The 17,978-nt window shown below is 45.0% G+C and overlaps 1 protein-coding gene across 5 annotated transcripts in view; it reads right to left on the bottom strand.

The window, feature by feature from the left end:
• TSC2 (TSC complex subunit 2) overlaps positions 1-14,086 on the bottom strand; it is an 80,033-nt gene extending 65,947 nt beyond the window's left edge. For 4 of the 5 annotated variants that reach the window (XM_073636469.1, XM_073636468.1, XM_073636470.1 and 1 more), the window contains exons 1-6: positions 11,216-11,360; positions 8,749-8,866; positions 8,611-8,659; positions 4,464-4,589; positions 3,516-3,589; positions 598-724 (exon numbers count right to left, since the gene is read on the bottom strand). In XM_073636469.1, coding sequence (XP_073492570.1) covers positions 598-724; positions 3,516-3,589; positions 4,464-4,589; positions 8,611-8,659; positions 8,749-8,846 — 474 coding nt within the window. In that variant the 5' untranslated portion in view covers positions 8,847-8,866; positions 11,216-11,360. Of the gene's footprint in view, positions 1-597; positions 725-3,515; positions 3,590-4,463; positions 4,590-8,610; positions 8,660-8,748; positions 8,867-11,215; positions 11,361-13,974 lie in introns of those variants that run through there. The other variant, XM_073636473.1, reaches the window with a different exon arrangement.
• Between the last annotated feature and the right edge of the window lie 3,892 nt (positions 14,087-17,978).

Here is a 17,978-nt window from a genome sequence, read left to right as displayed (position 1 = left end):
TTCAGTTCAAACACCAGGTAAACCATAAACAAAAGAATCTATACCACAAAGAATTAAGGCAGTTCTGAAGGCAAAAGTGGGTCCAAGGTGTACCTAATAAAGTGGCCAGTGAGTGTATATAAAATGGCAATGCAGAAAAGAATACATACAAAAAAACATGGGTAAAAAAGGCAGAAAAAAAAATTTCAAGCTACAAAATGCAGCTTCAATCCAGAGCAGTGCACTGCATTACTTTTTTCTGCCACAAGATGTCCTCAATGCAGAAAAAAACTGAGGACTTCCTGTTAGTGCAGGGTGTCATGGGCCAACCCCCTTCATTTTCCAGGATATTGATGCAGAACCCTTCATTTTCCAGGATATTGATGCAGAGAAAAATGCTGATATGTCATTTTTATTTCATTAGAACCAACTAGCTTGAAGAAGCAGCAAAATGGAAGAGGGCCCAGCAGCATCACTGGTCTGTCCTGAAAATATTTGGGAAAGGTAGGAATTGGAAAAATGTTTTTAAAAAAGCATAACACACAGGCAGGGAAGGTGAAAGAGTGGTTACAAAGGTGAGGAGAGCCCAAAGTTAACATTTATAATGTCACAACTTACCTTCAGAAATGAGGGGAGCACAGATATTGGAGAGTTCTTTAGACAGAAGAGCCTGTGTGCTCCCCAAAGCCCCATCCCAACAAAGAAGACTGCTCCTCTCAACAATGGGGCATCTTCCCAATACATCCTGAAAAAACAGAGAGCGCAGAGAAGGGGGTCAATCGTCTGCATTCTTGATTGTTGGATAAGTGAAGAGAGAGTGCATAAAGCAAGCAGGGAAATACCTTCCCCGATACTAGAGAATACATATACAACTCTGGTTCCTGGCGTTCTTAGTGCTTGAAATCTATGGTGTTCACTGAGAATAGCAAAATTTGCCAAACACAAGGCTGTGGGCTGAATCTGTCCCACCAGGCCATTTCATGTGGCCTTGGCACCTCTTCTGCTACTGTGGCACCCCCCTCATTTCCACCCCCACCTTGTCTGAGCAGTCGGCAGCAGAAAGGACAAAAGAACTCTTCCGCCAGATCCTGTGCTTCTCCCTGAAGCTGCAGAGAAACTCGTCTCTGCCCCGTTTTAGCAGTCGGCAGCAAAGGACGACAGAACTCCTACAGATCCTGTGTGTCCGTGCAGCCAGCAGCAACACCCCCTCATTTCTACCTCCCCTGGTCTCTGCATTCAGCAGACTCCAGCCCTCCTCTGGTCCTCCTCCAGACTTGGCACTTTCTGCTTCCCAGCTCCGACCACAACTTGTTCCTGGCAGCAGCACAAGGTAAGAGGTGCCCTGTGCTGTAAGGGAGGGTGGATGACTCTTGACGCATGGCGCGGGGTCAGGTGCTCTGGACATCCGCTAATTAATCTTGAGAATTCTATGCCAGTTGAAAAGGAGAGTCGCACACCGCTGGTATCATTCATTTGATGCTATTAAAGCGGAACTTCAGTCATTTTTTTTCAACTTTCCATCTAATAAATCTTTTGCCCTTGTTTTAACTTTGGATAGTGAAACATTTTTTTTTCTGCCAGTAAATACCTTATACAGCCCACTTTCTATTTCTTGTCTGGTAAAAAGCCTAGGCTTATGACATCATGGACAGCGCTCTCTCTCATGAGAGTTTTTCAGGAAGGGGGGTCGGGGCAGTCATAAGAGAGCGAATGAGAGCTGCAGAGCTGGAGGTGTGTCTTTGTGTCTGTAAATCCAGGAAGTGAACAGGCAGCAGCTTCAGGTTGCCCACGGTTAAAATGGTTGCAGCCAGACTCAGTGGAGGGAGATTTCTGCAGCATATTTGGCAAGTACAGAATAACAGATTATATCACATATGCAAAGTGGTTGGAAGGAAGCTTCAGAATGGCAAATTTTTTATTACAAATCATGTGAGCTGACTGCAGTTCGTCTTTAAGATATAGGCCACACAGACTTGTATTGTGAGAAACAGTAAAGCACTGCAAGAGGAGGAACAGAGCATGTGTGTACTCATGTGCTGATGAAATATGACTGCCTCATTGACATCAATAATTACACACAGAAAAACATTTTTAAGACGCCAAGACTTATCACCAAGAACTGATCTTTTGCATGAATTTTTTCTTTTTAAACCAGCTACCTTTAGGCTTGGTTCACACCTATGCATTTTTTTCATACTTTGTGCAGAAAACACACTACAGTCCATTCAACATGGTTTCCTATGGGACACGTTCACATCTATGCTTTTTTTTAGCCACTGCGTTTTTTGGAAAGGGTCAGGGACTTTAATGAAAAACACACTGCTTTTTTGGTATTTTGAGTCAATAGACTTCAATAGGAAAGCTGTAGAAAAGCATGTAGTGTGTTTTTGCTGCGATTTTACCACGATTTGTGTTTTTTTAATCTGACCAACAAATGGATAAAAAAAACCAAAAAAAAAAAACCAAAACAAATAAAACAAAAAAAAAACGCACAGCAAAAAAGCACGGCAGAAACGACCAAAAAGCAAGCTGCATAGGTGTGAACCAAGCCTTACACAGTGAGGCTCCCCCACACTACAAGGGTTAATGCAATGAGGGGGGTTATATTACTGCTATACAGGATTTATATAACTCCAACAGTTTGTGCAGCACTTTACAAAAAGTTAGGGCAAACAGTACAGGTACAATACAGGAGGAATCAGGGTGTCCTGTTAGAGCTTACAATCTACTCTCTACTTACCTTATTCCTTGCTCCTCGACAGCCCATGCTGTCCTCTTTAGGTTGTGCATGAGCCCTCTGTGCTCTCACTGTACAATGCAGCACCACTGGTCCTGCTTTGTAGGCAATGTCAGCATGTGAACAATGGAATAGCGAAGAGAAGTCGCTTTGGGGTACTGGTCCTACAGTGGAGTCTGAGGGAGGAGGAGCTAAAGGCCAAGTTCACTTTCGGAACATGTTCCGCCTTTATTTAGGGCGGACAATGTAACATATTCCAGCTCCTGCCTCCCGTTTTTGATCCCCCCCACCCCTGGCAGCAGACAGGGGGTCCTCTCCCCGCAACCACAGTCACAATTTAAAAACAATCAATAAGGTCATGCGGGGCTCTGCCCACACATTCACGTCAGATGCCTGTGAATGAATGTCTACAAGTGAGGGGCTGACGGCTTGTATTCCATTGATTCTTCATGTCATTCAGTGCCCATACGAGGTACAGACAGCTTACAGAGTGTCTGCAGGATCCTGGCTTTGAACCCGCAATCTGCCGATTGTGGGTGCAATGCCTTAAAGACTGAAGTGAAAAAATAAAATAAAATGCATATTTTTTTTTACCTGCAAAAAGATGTGCATTTATAATTTTTTCGTAAATAGGTGAACGTATCCCTTAAACTGCTTTTTGTTCTCCTAGAAAAAAGGAGTATTGCAGTGCAGGGGTGAGTCCCACTGCAAGAGTCCATTTTGATTTTACCTGGAGCCAAGCTTAAAAAAAAAAAACCTGCGGAATGACTGCCTTTAACTAAGCACTACAAAGACTTACTTGTCTTCCATGATGCGGCTCATGGTATAAATAGCGCTGTGACCAAGGTGTGTTCCCAAGAGGTTTCGCATCAGCTGGTGAAACAGAAGAAAAACATTTATTCCAGGTGGCAGAAATAAACTGGATTCAATCAAAGAAAAAAAAAAAAAAAAATCAGCAAGGGAAAAATAATCTGATGTGCAGACACTACACAGGAAGAGCTCCACAGAGAATTATGACATACACAACTGATGGAAGGGAATGTGATGTAAGAAGACTATTACTTCTGCACGGTGCAATATGTTGGGTGCAGAGTGAATCTCATGTAGATCAGTGGTTCTCAACCCTGTCCCTCAAGTACCCACCCAACAGGCCATGTTTGCAGGTTTTCCTTTATCTTGCACAGGTGCTTTAAATCAATGTCAATGGCTTGGTATTTTGGACAGCTATTTTATCTAAGAGAAATTCCCAAAACATGGCCTGTTGGGGGTACTTGAGGACAGGGTTGAGAACCACTGATGTAGACAGTTGGCCTTTTCCATTAGAGCACTGTACTGCTCAAACACATGCGTTTAAATGCAAGATGCAGCATTTGACAAGGCAGGCTTTGCCTGCAACCCAAACCTCAACAGGACCTGAAGCGCAATGCAAACCAGGTCAAAAACGCAGCTTCTGAATGGTCATCTACTCTTTAACTGAAGTCAATGGGAATCTGTTGACCTGCTTTTGAAATATGCATCAAATCAACATCCATATACACAAACCCTTACACCAGGTGTTTGCAATTAGCGGACCTCCAGCTGTTGCAGAACTACAAGTCCCACGAGGCATAGCAAGACTGACAGCCGCACGCATGACATCCAGAGGCAGAGGCATGATGGGACTTGTAGTTTTGCAACAGCTGGAGGTCCGCTAATTGCATATCCCTGTCTTACACGCATGCTATAACAGCCTAGCATCAATAATCACCTTCCAGCAGGGCTCACACAGCTCTTTGACGTTAATAGTTCGGCACAGTGTGATGACAAATGTAGGGATGCTTTCCGATGGCAGACAGTTGTAACACACCACAGCGTCCAGGACCATTAAAGACACCTACAAATACAAAAACACCAGATAAGCTCTTCAGTGCCAATGTAGCGCTCCACATTTTTACCCTGAAATTCATACTGTCAGTTATCTTGTGCATACTCAGAAAAGCTACATGCCTTAGCGTAACCACTTCAGCCCCGGAAGGTTTACCCCCTTTTCGATCAGGCCATTTTCTGCAATTTGGCATGGTGCTACTTTAACTGACAATTGCACGGTCGTGCAACGCTGTATACAAATAAAATTTATATCCACAAATAGAGATTTTTTTTTTTGGTGGCAGTGGCAGACATCCCAACCTGCAAAAACTAAATTTCAGGGAGGTGGCAAACTCATTTCAGGGAGGTCACGATCCGCGCTGACAAACTCCTCCCACCATTCATAATAAAATACTTTAAAGAGAATATTATAATGCCATAATAAAATACTTTAAATGTTGTGTCACACTCACCTCAATATGTATTTTACAGTCATTTAACCCACCATGGGGTACGGAAAAATCACTGCTGCAAACAGTGCAGCGAGCTACACTGTCATTGCTTTTTACCCCTATTATGCATGGGTACACTTTAGTGTAGTCTGGGGTAAAGTGCGTTTTGTATTTTTTTTTTTTTTTTTTTTTTTAACTCTGCCATGATGGTTCTGTACTGCCACCAGGCTGTTGTAACAAATATATATACAAATATATAGATATATAGATATATAGATATATATATATATATATATCTATATCTCCCTGTGGACCTCACCTGCTGAGTAAATGGCCCCTGCGGGATCACCCTAAGTGACACATGAGTGAGCTGAGAGATGTGGTGAGTGACATACAGTGATGCTCAGCGTCACTGTGTCACTCTATCCACACTCTGGAGGACCAGCCTGTGCATACCAGTCAGTGTGACTCCTCTCACACAGACTGGTCTTCCTGGCAAGGGGAGGACATCTGTCAAACATGGATGACTCATAAGCCGCTGGGTTCGCACTGCTGGCAGTTGCAGACTGTTGCACAATGAGTCTCTCAGCTTACACACAGCGGACTGTCACAACTGGCTGCACACCCCACTGCAATCCTCACATGACAGATGCCAGGGATCTGATCCGCCACCCGTGGCGGCTCCTCGAGCTGCTGTGTGGCTCCAGGCTGAGTGGCAGTGCAGGCTCAGCCGGGAGATCGTGCCGCACTCGCGGGTGTCCGTGAGCCTGCCGTTCCTCCCGGGAGACTTGAGATGTCTGCAGTGGCCTAGCATGAGGGGGGGGGGGCTGTGGGGTCAGTGGCCCCGAGTGGAATATCTAGAGGGGCGCAAAATTCCTGACTCCTGCCTTCCCGACTGTACCACTGTCGGTGCCCCGCCTCCGTGAGCCATGCTAGCGCTGCTGCTTGAGCCTTCCCAGCTGTCCTGACTCAGCAGTGGGCACTCGCTCATTAACGCCCTTGTGTGCTTCTCCATCCTGTCCATTTCCTCCAATCCGGGTTGCTGGTCCATATCGGAGCCGGCAAGTGATGCCACCTTGAGCCGTCCACTTTGACGGCTGTCCCTGGGTCAGTCTCTTGCGGCCACCCCCTCCTGGTGCCGGCTGGCCAAGTCATTCTCTGCTGCCTTGTCCAGCCTCAACACCACCTTCCAGACATCCCTGTACAGGAGCCACGGATGGACCAAGTAATTCCAGGTCAGCTGAGCGCCGCATGCACCTCCGCCCCTCACCCGCATTAATGCTGGTAAGATCTTCCTCCCATTCTCAGAGCTACATTCAGGCTTGCCACAGGACGTGCAGCCGAGCGGCTCTTCACCTGCACACAGCTAATTTGTTTCTTTCCAGAAAGAACCTTGATTGCCACAGCATATGACTGGGGGTTGCAGTTCTGTGAAATCCTCAGCTCGCAACAGCCAGCAACATGGTGTGCAAATCCAAGCTGTGTCTGCAAAAGAATCAGATCTTAGCTGTGTGCAGAGTTCGGAGGAGCAGCAACTCTGACGCCTCTGCCCTGCTGAGATTACACCCCATCCCCCCCCCATGCCCTGCTAACATTACCCTCTCCTCCTCTGCCCTGCTGACATTGCCACCCCCACCCCTCCCCCTGCCGACCCGGTTTTCCCTTCTGATCATGTTCTATGGCCTGCTGACCCCATTCTCTTCCGTGCTGACCTCTATAAACTGTCCTACCAATTCAATTCCTGTCCACTGCACCACTGACTCCCTGTCCTCTGACCCCGGTCCTCGGCCCTGCTGACCTCCTATCCAGTGCCCCTGGCATTTTTTAGTGCAGCCCCATATCAGACAGGCTAGGCCCAGTCCTGATGTTGAGTCAAACATTTCAAACTGCCTGCTCTCATTTTGAACTGGTAATTAACCAGCTATTGGGAACTGCTAATTCATAGGTGCAAGAATTTGACTGAACTGAGGTGTGAAGGTGCAGGAATTGGGGCTGATCTGAGGTCTGTTAGGCAGGAGCTGATTTGAGGAGTGGGCGCTGACAACCTACCCTACGCCACTGTTTGGTGATATTTGATTACCTCTGTGATTTTTATTATGTGTGCCAACACAAAGAACGACAGTTTTGAAAAAAAAAAAAAAAACAACTTTTTTTTACAAACTATGGGATATTTTTGTGGAACTTTTATTAGTTTTTTTTTTTTTTTTACTAGTAATGGCAGCGATCAGTGACTTACTGCGACATTGCGGCAGACAAATTGGACACCAAGTGACACTTGTGGGGACCAATGACACCCATACAGTGATCAGTGCTAAATAAAGTGCACTGGCACTGTACTAATGACACTGGCAGGGAAGGGGTTAACATCAGAGGCAAGCAAAGAGTTAAAACGTGTCCCTAGGGAGTGTTTGCACTGTTAGAAGACAGATTTGTGTTCCTGCTTAGCAGAAACACAAGATCTGTCTTCTCCAGTCACAGAATGGGGATCTGCCTTGGGAACAAATCGGCGGGTCCCGGCAGACATCAGGTCTGCCATCTGGCTCCTGCTATGTCCCAGACCAGGATGAGAGAAATCACGTACCCCCGCCCCGCTGCAACGGGTGTGGTCCAGAAGCAGTTACAGGTATTGTTACCAAAAAAAAAAAAAAAAAGTTTTAAAATAGATTTATACTTACCTGGTCTGTGCAATGGAATTGCAGAGCAGCCCAGATCCTCCTCTTCTGAGGTCCCCCACAGGTGCTCCTGGCTCCTTCTCTCCCCATTGTGCCACCATAGGAAGTCATTTTCTATTGTGACACCTGCGGGCTTGATCCCGACCCATGCTGCCTGTGTCCATAGGACACAGACAATTCAGCTTGGCCCTGCACTTCCACCTCGTCACAGGATTTTACTGACAGGAGAATGGGCCAATAGCTCCCACTACCTCAGCAAAACCCGTGAGAGCGGGGTAAGCTGCTACAGATGGGCACAGTGCTGGACTGAATGAGGAGGCAAGTATAAGACGGGGTGAGGAGGCATAGTACTACCTAAAGAATGCATTAAGGTAAAAATGTTTAGGTTTTATAATCACTTTAGACTAAGGGCATAAAAGATCTGGGACTCAAGCTGGACTATGCTCACTTGATTATATATGTATATACAGTACATACATTGTTCAGTCAAACCTGACTGGCAGTTTTATAGGCTAGCAACTAAGTCCAATATGCTTTTTGCACAGAACTTCCTTGCCAAGTAGGTAGGTTGCCAGGTCTTTCCTCAACCCTTCCCAATTGCTCGGCTTGAGACTGGCATGCAGAATGTGATAACACATGCACATAGCCAATTTATGGGGACCATTTCAACTGGGAGTCAATTAACCCACCAGCTGGTCTCTGGAGTGTGGGAGGAAACTGGAGTAACTGAAAGAAATCAAAACGCAATCACAGGGAGAACATGCAAATTTTCATACAGATAATGCCCTGGCCTAAATTTGAACCAGTGCTGGAAGGATAAATGCCAACTTGGCCATTGTGCCACCCTTATCCTCATGACGGTAGAGCTAACACCCCAGGAGGTCTACGGTGTTCCCTGATCAGCAAAAAAAAAAAAAAAACTAACCTGGATGTCATAGGAACATGTAGTCCGATTACAAAGCAGACAAATCATTCTGTGAAAAAGAAAAAACATTACATTATGGAGGCAATCTACGCTGTGCTACAACAACCTGGAAAGCCAGGGATACATAACAGGACTTACTGCACCATAGAAGCAATGTAACGTTCCAGGTAACAGCTGTGAAACTTCACCAGATTCACCAGAACCAGCAGGAAATCCGGGGACAGGCCCGCCTCCATCCATTGCAGGACAAACGCCGCTGCAAAAAAAACAAAATACAATGGTGGGAGGATGACGGATTAAGAGCCAGTATCTTAAAGCCTAATGAAACTTTCAGGTTTAATAAATTACATAATTCTCAGGTGCACCAAAATAATGGTCTTACAGTTCTTTACAAACCAGCCACAGCCTGGGTAGAAAAAAAAAAAAAAAAAGTCTGTCCCCTGCCAGCAAGCTGTTACTCGCTATGGGGAAGCAGCAGTCTCTCTGCAGACATAGCATGTCCCTTGCTATGTCAAACATAAAGCTCTTTGCTGCAGGTGTATAGGTATGACTCAGCAGGTAAAGCACGAAACAAGCACCGCTCCAAATCACAGGCGTGTGCGACTCTGTAGTGGGGTAAACTTTTGGAGGAGAGCAGGCATTCCAGATAGAGGTGGTGGTCACTGGAAATTTATGAACTGTAACTCAAAGTTGCACAACGGTGGAATTTTGTTATATTTGTACTTGTATTATTTGTATTTGTTTTTGGTTGCGCTACAATATATTTTGTTTTGTTTGGTAAACAGCCTAGGCTTATGACATTATGCACAGCTCTCTCCCTTCTGTGAGAGTTTGCCAGGAAGGAAAGGGGGGGGGGGGGGGGTTCAGATGAGTCATAAGAGGGCCAATGAAAGCAGAGCTGGAGGTGTGTATCTGTGTCTGTATAAACCCAGGAAGTGAACAGGCAGCAGCTTCAGCTGCCCACAGTTAAAAATGGATGCAGCCAGACTTAGCGGAGGGAGATTTCTGCAGCATATTTGGCAAGTACATAATCACAGTATATATAAAATATGCAAAGTGGTTGGAGGGAAGCTTCAGAATGGCAAAGATGTTTTTATTATGTGAGCAGACTGCAGTTCCTCTTTAAGTTATCATATGGTTTAGAGTAGACAAGGTAACCCTTACACTCCCTACCTCTGTCAGAGCAGGAAAAATACCTGGATCTTTATATGTGCCAACGAGAATTCCAAAACATTTAAAATCAAAGTGGTACTTTATTACACCATTCTTAACATACATGAAATACAAAAAAAAAAAAAAAACTGTTAAAAATCCCAAATTCATGTATATGACCAATACAATAGTACTAGGCATGTTGAGAGGCCGACACGTTTTGCTTCCACAGGATCCACACCTATACCTTTTCTGTATATTCCTTATGTATGTTTATGTATGGTTTAATCTTATAAAATATATCCATTGTAGATAGAAAAAGAGTGGATCCTGAGGAAGTGAATCCTTCGCAAAACATGTTGGTCTCATCACTTTTAGCACTATTGTATTGGTCATATATGTGAATTTTTATTTTTTTAAAGGCGGTTTTCTATTTCATGTAGGCTTTTAAAAATGGGGGAAAAAAAAAAAAAAAAAACGTAAGGGATTCCTCTTTTGCACATATAAAGTCCCAATAATTTGTCCTGCCCTCCAGTAGTGGAGATTGTAAATATTCGTGTGGAATGATGCCCTCTTGGAATAATGAAGCTGCGATATTGTTGAATGTACAACAGAGCACCTGGACACACTTCTAATAGAATTATCAAATGGTTTATGTTTCTGTCCATATAATCCTGAGATTTACACAGCTGTACCGCACAGCAAGCCTGGTGACCCGACATCTCTACTGCAGTTAAGCTACACTGCTAGGTCACCTCTCTGACCCTCAGCCTGCGACTGGACAGCGTTGGAGTGGCAAAAGAGTGCAGAGGTTCGCTCTCTGCTCGTATAAGCTGCTACTGCCCCACCCTCTTCCAGTATTAGTAAAGCTGCACGGGGGGTTATAAGATGATAAAATCAAGGTATAGTGGATCAATGTTAAAATACATTTTACATTTTTAAGTAAATTTATTGACTTTCCATATCTGCCTGGAGTTTAACTTTAACCATGCTAGGTCTGTTATGCAGCGTACACGCGGTCGGACTTTTCGACTGCACTGGTCCAACGGACCAAATCCGGCATATAATCCGATCGTGTGTGTGTGTGTGTGTGTGGGCTTCAGCGGACTTTTCCAGTCGCAAATCTGACAGACTTTGGATTTGGAACATGCTTCAAATCTTTTCGTCGTAACTCCGCCGGACCCAGAAATCTGCTCGTCTGTATGCTAGTTCGACGGACAAAAAACGATGCTAGGGCAGCTATTGGCTACTGGCTATCAACTTCCTTATTTTAGTCCGGTGTACGTCATCACGTACGAATCCGTCGGACTTTGGTGTGATCGTGTGTAAGCAAGTCCATTCGTTAAAAAGTCTGTCGGAAGTCCGTCAAAAGTCCGATGAAAGTCCACCGGACCAGTCCCGTCGAAAAGTCTGCTCATGTGTACACGGCATTAGAAAGGCAGACTTGACTTACCCAGCTCCTCCTCCAGATAGGCAATGTCTCGGCCATTATCGGTAAGAGCTTTGAAGACCTCCAGTCTCTGCTCAAGGTCCTCGTTGATGGGGTAATCCTTTATAACCCGGAAAAAGTGGGCACGAAGAAATCCCAGCCTTTCACCCTACAGAATTTCATATTGTTAGATTACAGAATACAGCATTTCTTCATCACCTCACAAGGACAATGTACATCAATTCTTCAATGTTTTGGGATGTGCAAGGAAAATTCATTGGAAGAGATTGACAGGTGGGTAAGTATTAGTAAAAGCGCAACTAAAAGACAGTAATAGACGTGCAGTCATATAAAACTTTGTACCAACAACCTCTATTTTACCTTCGTTCTCCAGTTATAGCAGTTGTGTAGGATGTCCAGATATGATGGTGCCATTAAAAAGGTACCAGTTAGCACCGGTGTACTCTTATAGAACAGGCTTAACCTGACAATCCCTCCCCCTATCTGCAATTCAAGTCTGTGTGAGAATGTGTGTGATGAGGGGTGTGGCCATTACTAAGCTCTGCCAGCACAGGGAACTTCAGTGAGAGGAGTGTAAGGCTGGGTACACTGGGCCCAAAAACATTCGGTTTGCCAGGAACCAGATGACTTTGGCCCATGTATACAGCTCGCTGTATAGAGAATACAGTAGCTCAGCAGGGGGGGGAGGGGGGGAGGGATAACCACACTAACATTGCTTGTGTTAGTGCGGTAATAGTTTTTTGTAAATACAAGTCAGATAAGTTACCTAGACCCCCTGAGGAAATAGATCTGGCCAGCTCAGTAGATTGTAGAGCGAGATGCATCCCTAAAAATATCTGATTACTTTGGGGGGGGGAGACTATGCTTTTTAGTATTTTTTTGCACCTTCCCCTGGATCAACTGTGGGTGTAGGATTGTGTATATTGAGGTTTTCAGTTTAGTAATTTTTATCTATTGGTTGGCCACAAATTGCTAATGAGCCAATCACATGGCAGCAACTCAATGCATTTTTAGTCATCTAGATGTGGTGAAGACTTGTTGAGGCTCAAACCGATCAGAATGGGAATGAAAGAGGATTTAAGGGACTTTGAACGTGGCATGGTTGTTGGTGCCAGACAGGCTGGTCTGAGTATTTCAAAAACTGTGGATCTACTAGGATTTTCATACACAACCATCTCTAGGGTTTACAGAGAATGGTCCGAAAAAGAGAAAATATCCAGTCACTGGAAGTTCTGTGGAGGAAAATGCCTTGATGTCAGAGGACAGAGGAGAATGGGCAGACTGGTCAGAGATGAGAGAAAGGCAACAGTAACCACTCGTTACAACCAAGGTATGTAGAATACCATTTTCTTGGCACACTGATTTCCTTTGTACTGATTGAGCATCATTTAAACGTTACAACCTACCTGAGTATTGTTGCAGACCATGTCCATCCCTTTATGACTACAGTGTACCCATCTTCTGATGGCTCCTTCCAGTAGGATAATGCACCATGTTACAAAGCTCAAATCATCTCACCACTGGTTTCTTGAACAGGACAATGAATTCACTGTACTCCAATGTCACCAGATTCCAATCAAATAGAGCACCTTTGGGATGTGGTGGAACGGAATATGTGCAGCCGACAAATCTGCATGATTCCATCAGGTCAATATGGATGAAAATTTGAGGAATGTTTCCAACACCTTGTTGAATCTATACCACAAATAATAATTAAGGCAATTCTGAAGGCAAAGGCGGGGGGGGAATTCAACCCGGTACTGGCAAGGTGTACCTAATAAAGTGGCCAGTGAGTGTATATACTATTATCTGCCCTCAACATCTTTCGACCCAGAAGATTGGACTGATATTTGGCAGTCAACTAAATCTTCCACCATAAATATACTCTTTGGATGCCAATTATAAAAAGGCCTCACCCGGTGGTACCTGGTCCCGGCAAGGGTCGCCAAGATAATCCCCAAATCCCCTAAAACAGTTTGGAGTGTGACGTCCAGACCTAAGTACCCATGTGCATATCTGGTTTACCTGCCCAATTATCTCCAGATTTTGGGAGGAAGTATTCCAAATTTTTGCCAAGCTGACATATTTTCTCCGACCAGACCTGACGATGGCCCTTTTCAACAGAAGCCCGCCAGAGCACATTTAAACTCCTTTAGGTCACTACAGCAGCCAAGCAAATGATTGCTAAAGCTTGGAAAACACCCAACCCACCTACCTCTTATTGAAATAAAACAAAGGGTAATACAAGCCATGATTCACAGCAAGATAGAAGCTACTTTAATAGATTGCCTTCCCAAATCTGGTAGTCCTGGGTTGGCAACTTTTTATCCCCAAATGTTGACCAATTATTGGAACTGTAAGACCTTCACATTGTCCCACAGTGCAGGTTTTTTTGTGATTATAAACGTGGTCAGCCTGGTTGAGAATGACCCTGACCCTCCCCCTTTCCTTGTTTCCACCTTTTCCTTAGCTTTTTTTCCCCCCTCTTCTTCATCCTACAAATTTTCTTTGCTAAAGCAATATAGTTTATTCTACACATGCTATAGTACAAGTTGGAGCTCACAGGCTCATCTCTCCCAGATAGTCTGGGGACCACTTTTTAGAATACACCTTGTATGCTTGTTCCGAATTCATACTTTTTGGATGTTCTCGTTTATGCTCATCTAATACCTTCTGGAAAATTTTAGCACCTGTCGTGATAAGAGTGTACTGTCTAAATAAAAATATTGCACATGAAAATTCCATGAAAAAGGAAGACATACCTGTCCAATGATGAGACTCTTCAACAAAGTCAGAACATCAAGCCTGCCCTCAGCTGGCTGGTCTGGCTGCAACAGGTCTTCCACCGCCAGCCAGATCGCTTCAACAGCATGCTGGTCAGTAAAACGAAACAGTTAACGTAAGTACAACAAAATTCTAATACAGTGAAATAGAAATTCTAAGTATGGCTATTTTATACATAGTTACATTAGTCCAGCTTGGACCATTGCAACCATGCATAGGATTGCCTGCACAATCCTTTTGTCATCCCCAGGGACGTTCGTGCTCGCACCGTGAAAGTGCTGGCGCCGGCATCTTTAGAACAGTAAGCCAACATACCTTAGTGTAGGGAACAGCACTGTGAACAGATGTGACATTATTATATTAAAACAAAAAGGTTTTATACTATGGCGATTCTGAATAGGATACATAAGTTATACACCCTAGAGCAGGGGTCTCTAAACAAAGGGCCAGTTTATTGTCCAAAGACTTTAAGGGGGCTGGACTGTGTCCAGCAGGTGTGGAAATTTTCCTGGCTACATTTGGTATTAGGAGGAATAGTGCCCGATCGTTGGCATCATTAGGAGGAACAGTATCCCATTGTTGGTGTCAGTGGGCAAAATGGTGCCCCATTGTTGGTGTCAGTTGGCAGAATAGCGTCTCGTATGAGTGGGAAGAATAGATCCAAGGGCTGGTTAAAGGCAAAGGGCCGCACCCAGCCCCCCGGGCTGCAGTTTAGAGACCACTGCCCTAGAGGATTGTGCCAGCAAGATTTGGATATAAATCCCTTAAAGGGGAAGGCGTAATTGACCTTTTATCTAAAAGAGGTCAACTCCATTTGGCGAGTTCTCACAAGTGTGGAGAGGACAGGGAAGCACTGAATAAGAAGCACAGAGTAAGGAAAAGCACAGTGAATTGCAATGGATTAATGGGGACACCAATTGCACAGGAGTTTGAGACCAAGGTCGGCCATTGACAAAGTGAATTTCTTTCCTGCAACCAAGACCGCGATTGCCACTTTTGGGCATAGCAGCTGCTTCCGATATTCATAAGCAGATCCGGCAGGCTGGTTGTACCCAAGTAGATAGATCGATCAACTTGGTACATTCAGCCTGACCACTAATCGTTTGAATCCCGGATTTAAACTATGTGTGGTCAGCCTAAGGCCTCTTTCACACGAGGCAGACTCCGCTTCCACGGAGTCCGCCGGCTCAGCGGGAGATCAGTCCGTTGATCTCCGCTGAGCCGGTGGATGACAGGTCCCTCTCTGCCCACTGAGTGGGGAGGGGCTTGTCAGGCACTGCTGCCACCTATGGAGGGATCGGATGAAAACGGACAACATCCGTTTTTCATCAGATCTCACCCGATCTGATCCGCCAGCGACCGACCTGGACGTAGGGCCATCCGTCTGCTTTTAGCGGATCGGACGGGGTCGGATGTCAGCGGATATGTCTCCGCTGACATCCGTCGCTCCATAGGCTAACATAGAGCGCCCGTTCAGGTCCGCCGTCAAAACGGCAGGCAGACCTGAACTGTCCGATCGTGTGAAAGGGGCCTAACACTATTTTTAGCACTGTTTTAACGGTTTAAAAAGAAAGAAAAATAAATAAAAAAAAAAAAGTTACATTCTGCTCTCAACCACACTGTCAAACCATCAAATGGCTGGTGTCATAACTGATCAAATGTGTAGCACCATGGCAGTTGCAGAGCAAATAGAGGTTAACCACTTGTCCTAAAATTTTGAAAAAACAAAACATTTTCCATAGTTTGTTATATAATCTTGCAAACAGGTAATTTTTCTTCTTAATTGATGAGGCTGCACTGAGGAGGCACTGGTAGGTGGCACCGCTTCTGGGTACCGTGCCAAGCAGCTGGCTTGCTCAATTCTGAAGACAGCAGGTCAGCCACTCGGCGGGGGTGGCATTAAGGGAACAATTTGCATTATTTGAATGAATGCCAAGCATTCTCTGATTGGATAAGGAGGACAGTGTGACGTTACTGCCCCACCTCGCACCTCAGGCAGAGAACTTTTTATTCATTCAGAAAAAGCAAAACTTTTTCTGGAATCTGAGCGGCTGTAATCTCCTATGCTCATAATGCAACAGGCCAGCCACTCAGCACCAGACCCAAAAGCTAGTGGAGATCAATGGAGTAGCTGTGTCTATTTAGCCTTCTACTAGTGATTTCCAGCTTAGATTAATCTATGGTGAGCTGACGACATATGCTAACTTATGGGACAACATGTCTCATAGCAGAGCATTGCCTGAAACTACTACAAATTTCCAGTACAGGCAGTTCCACAAGAGCCTGTTTTTCCAATAATGAGGGGATAATGAAAAGCGCCTAGATCAGAAAAGTTGAATTACCAAATAGGAGTACCATCATCCCAAATGTCTAGTACAAGGAAAGGCAGGAGGTAGGGAACGGCCGCAGTTCGCTGCTTCTGTCGGCCAGTATCTCGATACCCCATGCAGGGAAGGAAACCCAAAGGGGGGGGGGGGGGGGGGGGGGGACTATTGCGGTACTAGGTGTAGCCAAATATTTAGTAAGAGAAAGTAAAGAGGAAGGTAATAATATGATAAAATTCCATTTTAATTGAAAACATGGTTAAAAAGTTATAACAGTGTCACATACAGTTGTAGTTAAAAGCAAAAGCAGTAAATACAACCAAGAGGATTACACCCCATAATGGTGGTGGGCACAAATAAAGCTTGGATTCTCGACCGGTTTCGCGGTTTTCACCGCTTCCTCAGGAGAGCAATATCTGTGGTACAACATATAATAATTGTAATGAATACACAATTCAAGGGATACATGAAAACATTATTGTTGCAGCAAAATCACTAGAAAGTACATTGAACAAAAAAATACAATTTGAGTACAAAAAGGATGAGCTCACCCGTTCAGTAGTTCTCTGTGGGTGTGTAAAGCCCCTCCCTTTCCGACTTTTCACCTGGCCCTGCTTACCTTCCCCTTTTCCCCCTCTCTCATCACTGGGTCCCAATACTATCTATGATGCCTCCTGCTTTAAGTGAAACTCTCAATGCTGTTGTTGTTTGACTTCCTGTTGCTTAGATACAGAATTATGTACTGTTTTTTGTTCCTTTTAATGTTACTACTTTGCTGTATTAGTATTTTTCATTTGTTTTGCTGTGCAAGGATGACCTCTTTCCCATTATCAGTCTCTGATGGCTCTGTTTCGCCTCGAGTCCTCTCTCTGCGGCGGACACATGCTCGCCCTGGCAGCCTTTGGGCTGCTTGTGTCTCCTTGTCTGGGAACTCGAATCCCTTTGACAGGAGCGCGCGCTTGCGCAGTAGCACTTAACTGTGCACCTGCGCAGTGCGGGCGAACAGACCCGGTGACGTCAGGGACCGCCCTCCACGCCGTCCCTGACTTCCGGGTTGGGGTGCTCTTATAGCGGCCGGTCATAGCCGCTATACGAGCCTACAGCCTCCTGACGCTGAGCCAGCTGAGGACCATCTTTGCGGGTAAGCTCTGCCGCCCCCCCCCCCTCTCCCTCCCCATTCTCCCTACTTTCAGATAGACCCCCCTTCTTGTTGGCACCTCTGCTTAACATTAAGTCCCGGTATACGGCCTCTTCATACAACGCCACCTGTATTTTTGTTTACTACCATATCAGAGTGCCTCCCTGATACCTTCCAACCCGCTTCCATTGCCATTCCACATGATCTCTAATTAGCAAACTTTAACCCCAGTTTGTCATTTTCATTGCTCTCTACCGGTGGGTAAATCCCCCTATACATTGTTTGTGGATGGTAACCCTATTATAAATTTTAATCTGCAGTTGTTGCTGTGACCTCTTTCTGCACACACCAATTTTTCCAGTCCTCCTGGGGGGTCCCTATTGCCAACCGAACAGTGGCTGTTGACTTCTTCTTACCTACCATATGTCCTCATCCATTCCAGCTTATGGCGTCTGGGGGGGTAACAGATTAATACTTTAGGGGTGAGTGCCAGCTCTTTACATCTGTGTGCAATTTTTTT

This window comes from Aquarana catesbeiana, linkage group LG06 (genome assembly GCF_042186555.1).
Source record: "Aquarana catesbeiana isolate 2022-GZ linkage group LG06, ASM4218655v1, whole genome shotgun sequence".
NCBI classification, from domain to species: domain Eukaryota; kingdom Metazoa; phylum Chordata; class Amphibia; order Anura; family Ranidae; genus Aquarana; species Aquarana catesbeiana.
This window is presented reverse-complemented; position numbering and strand designations above follow the sequence as displayed.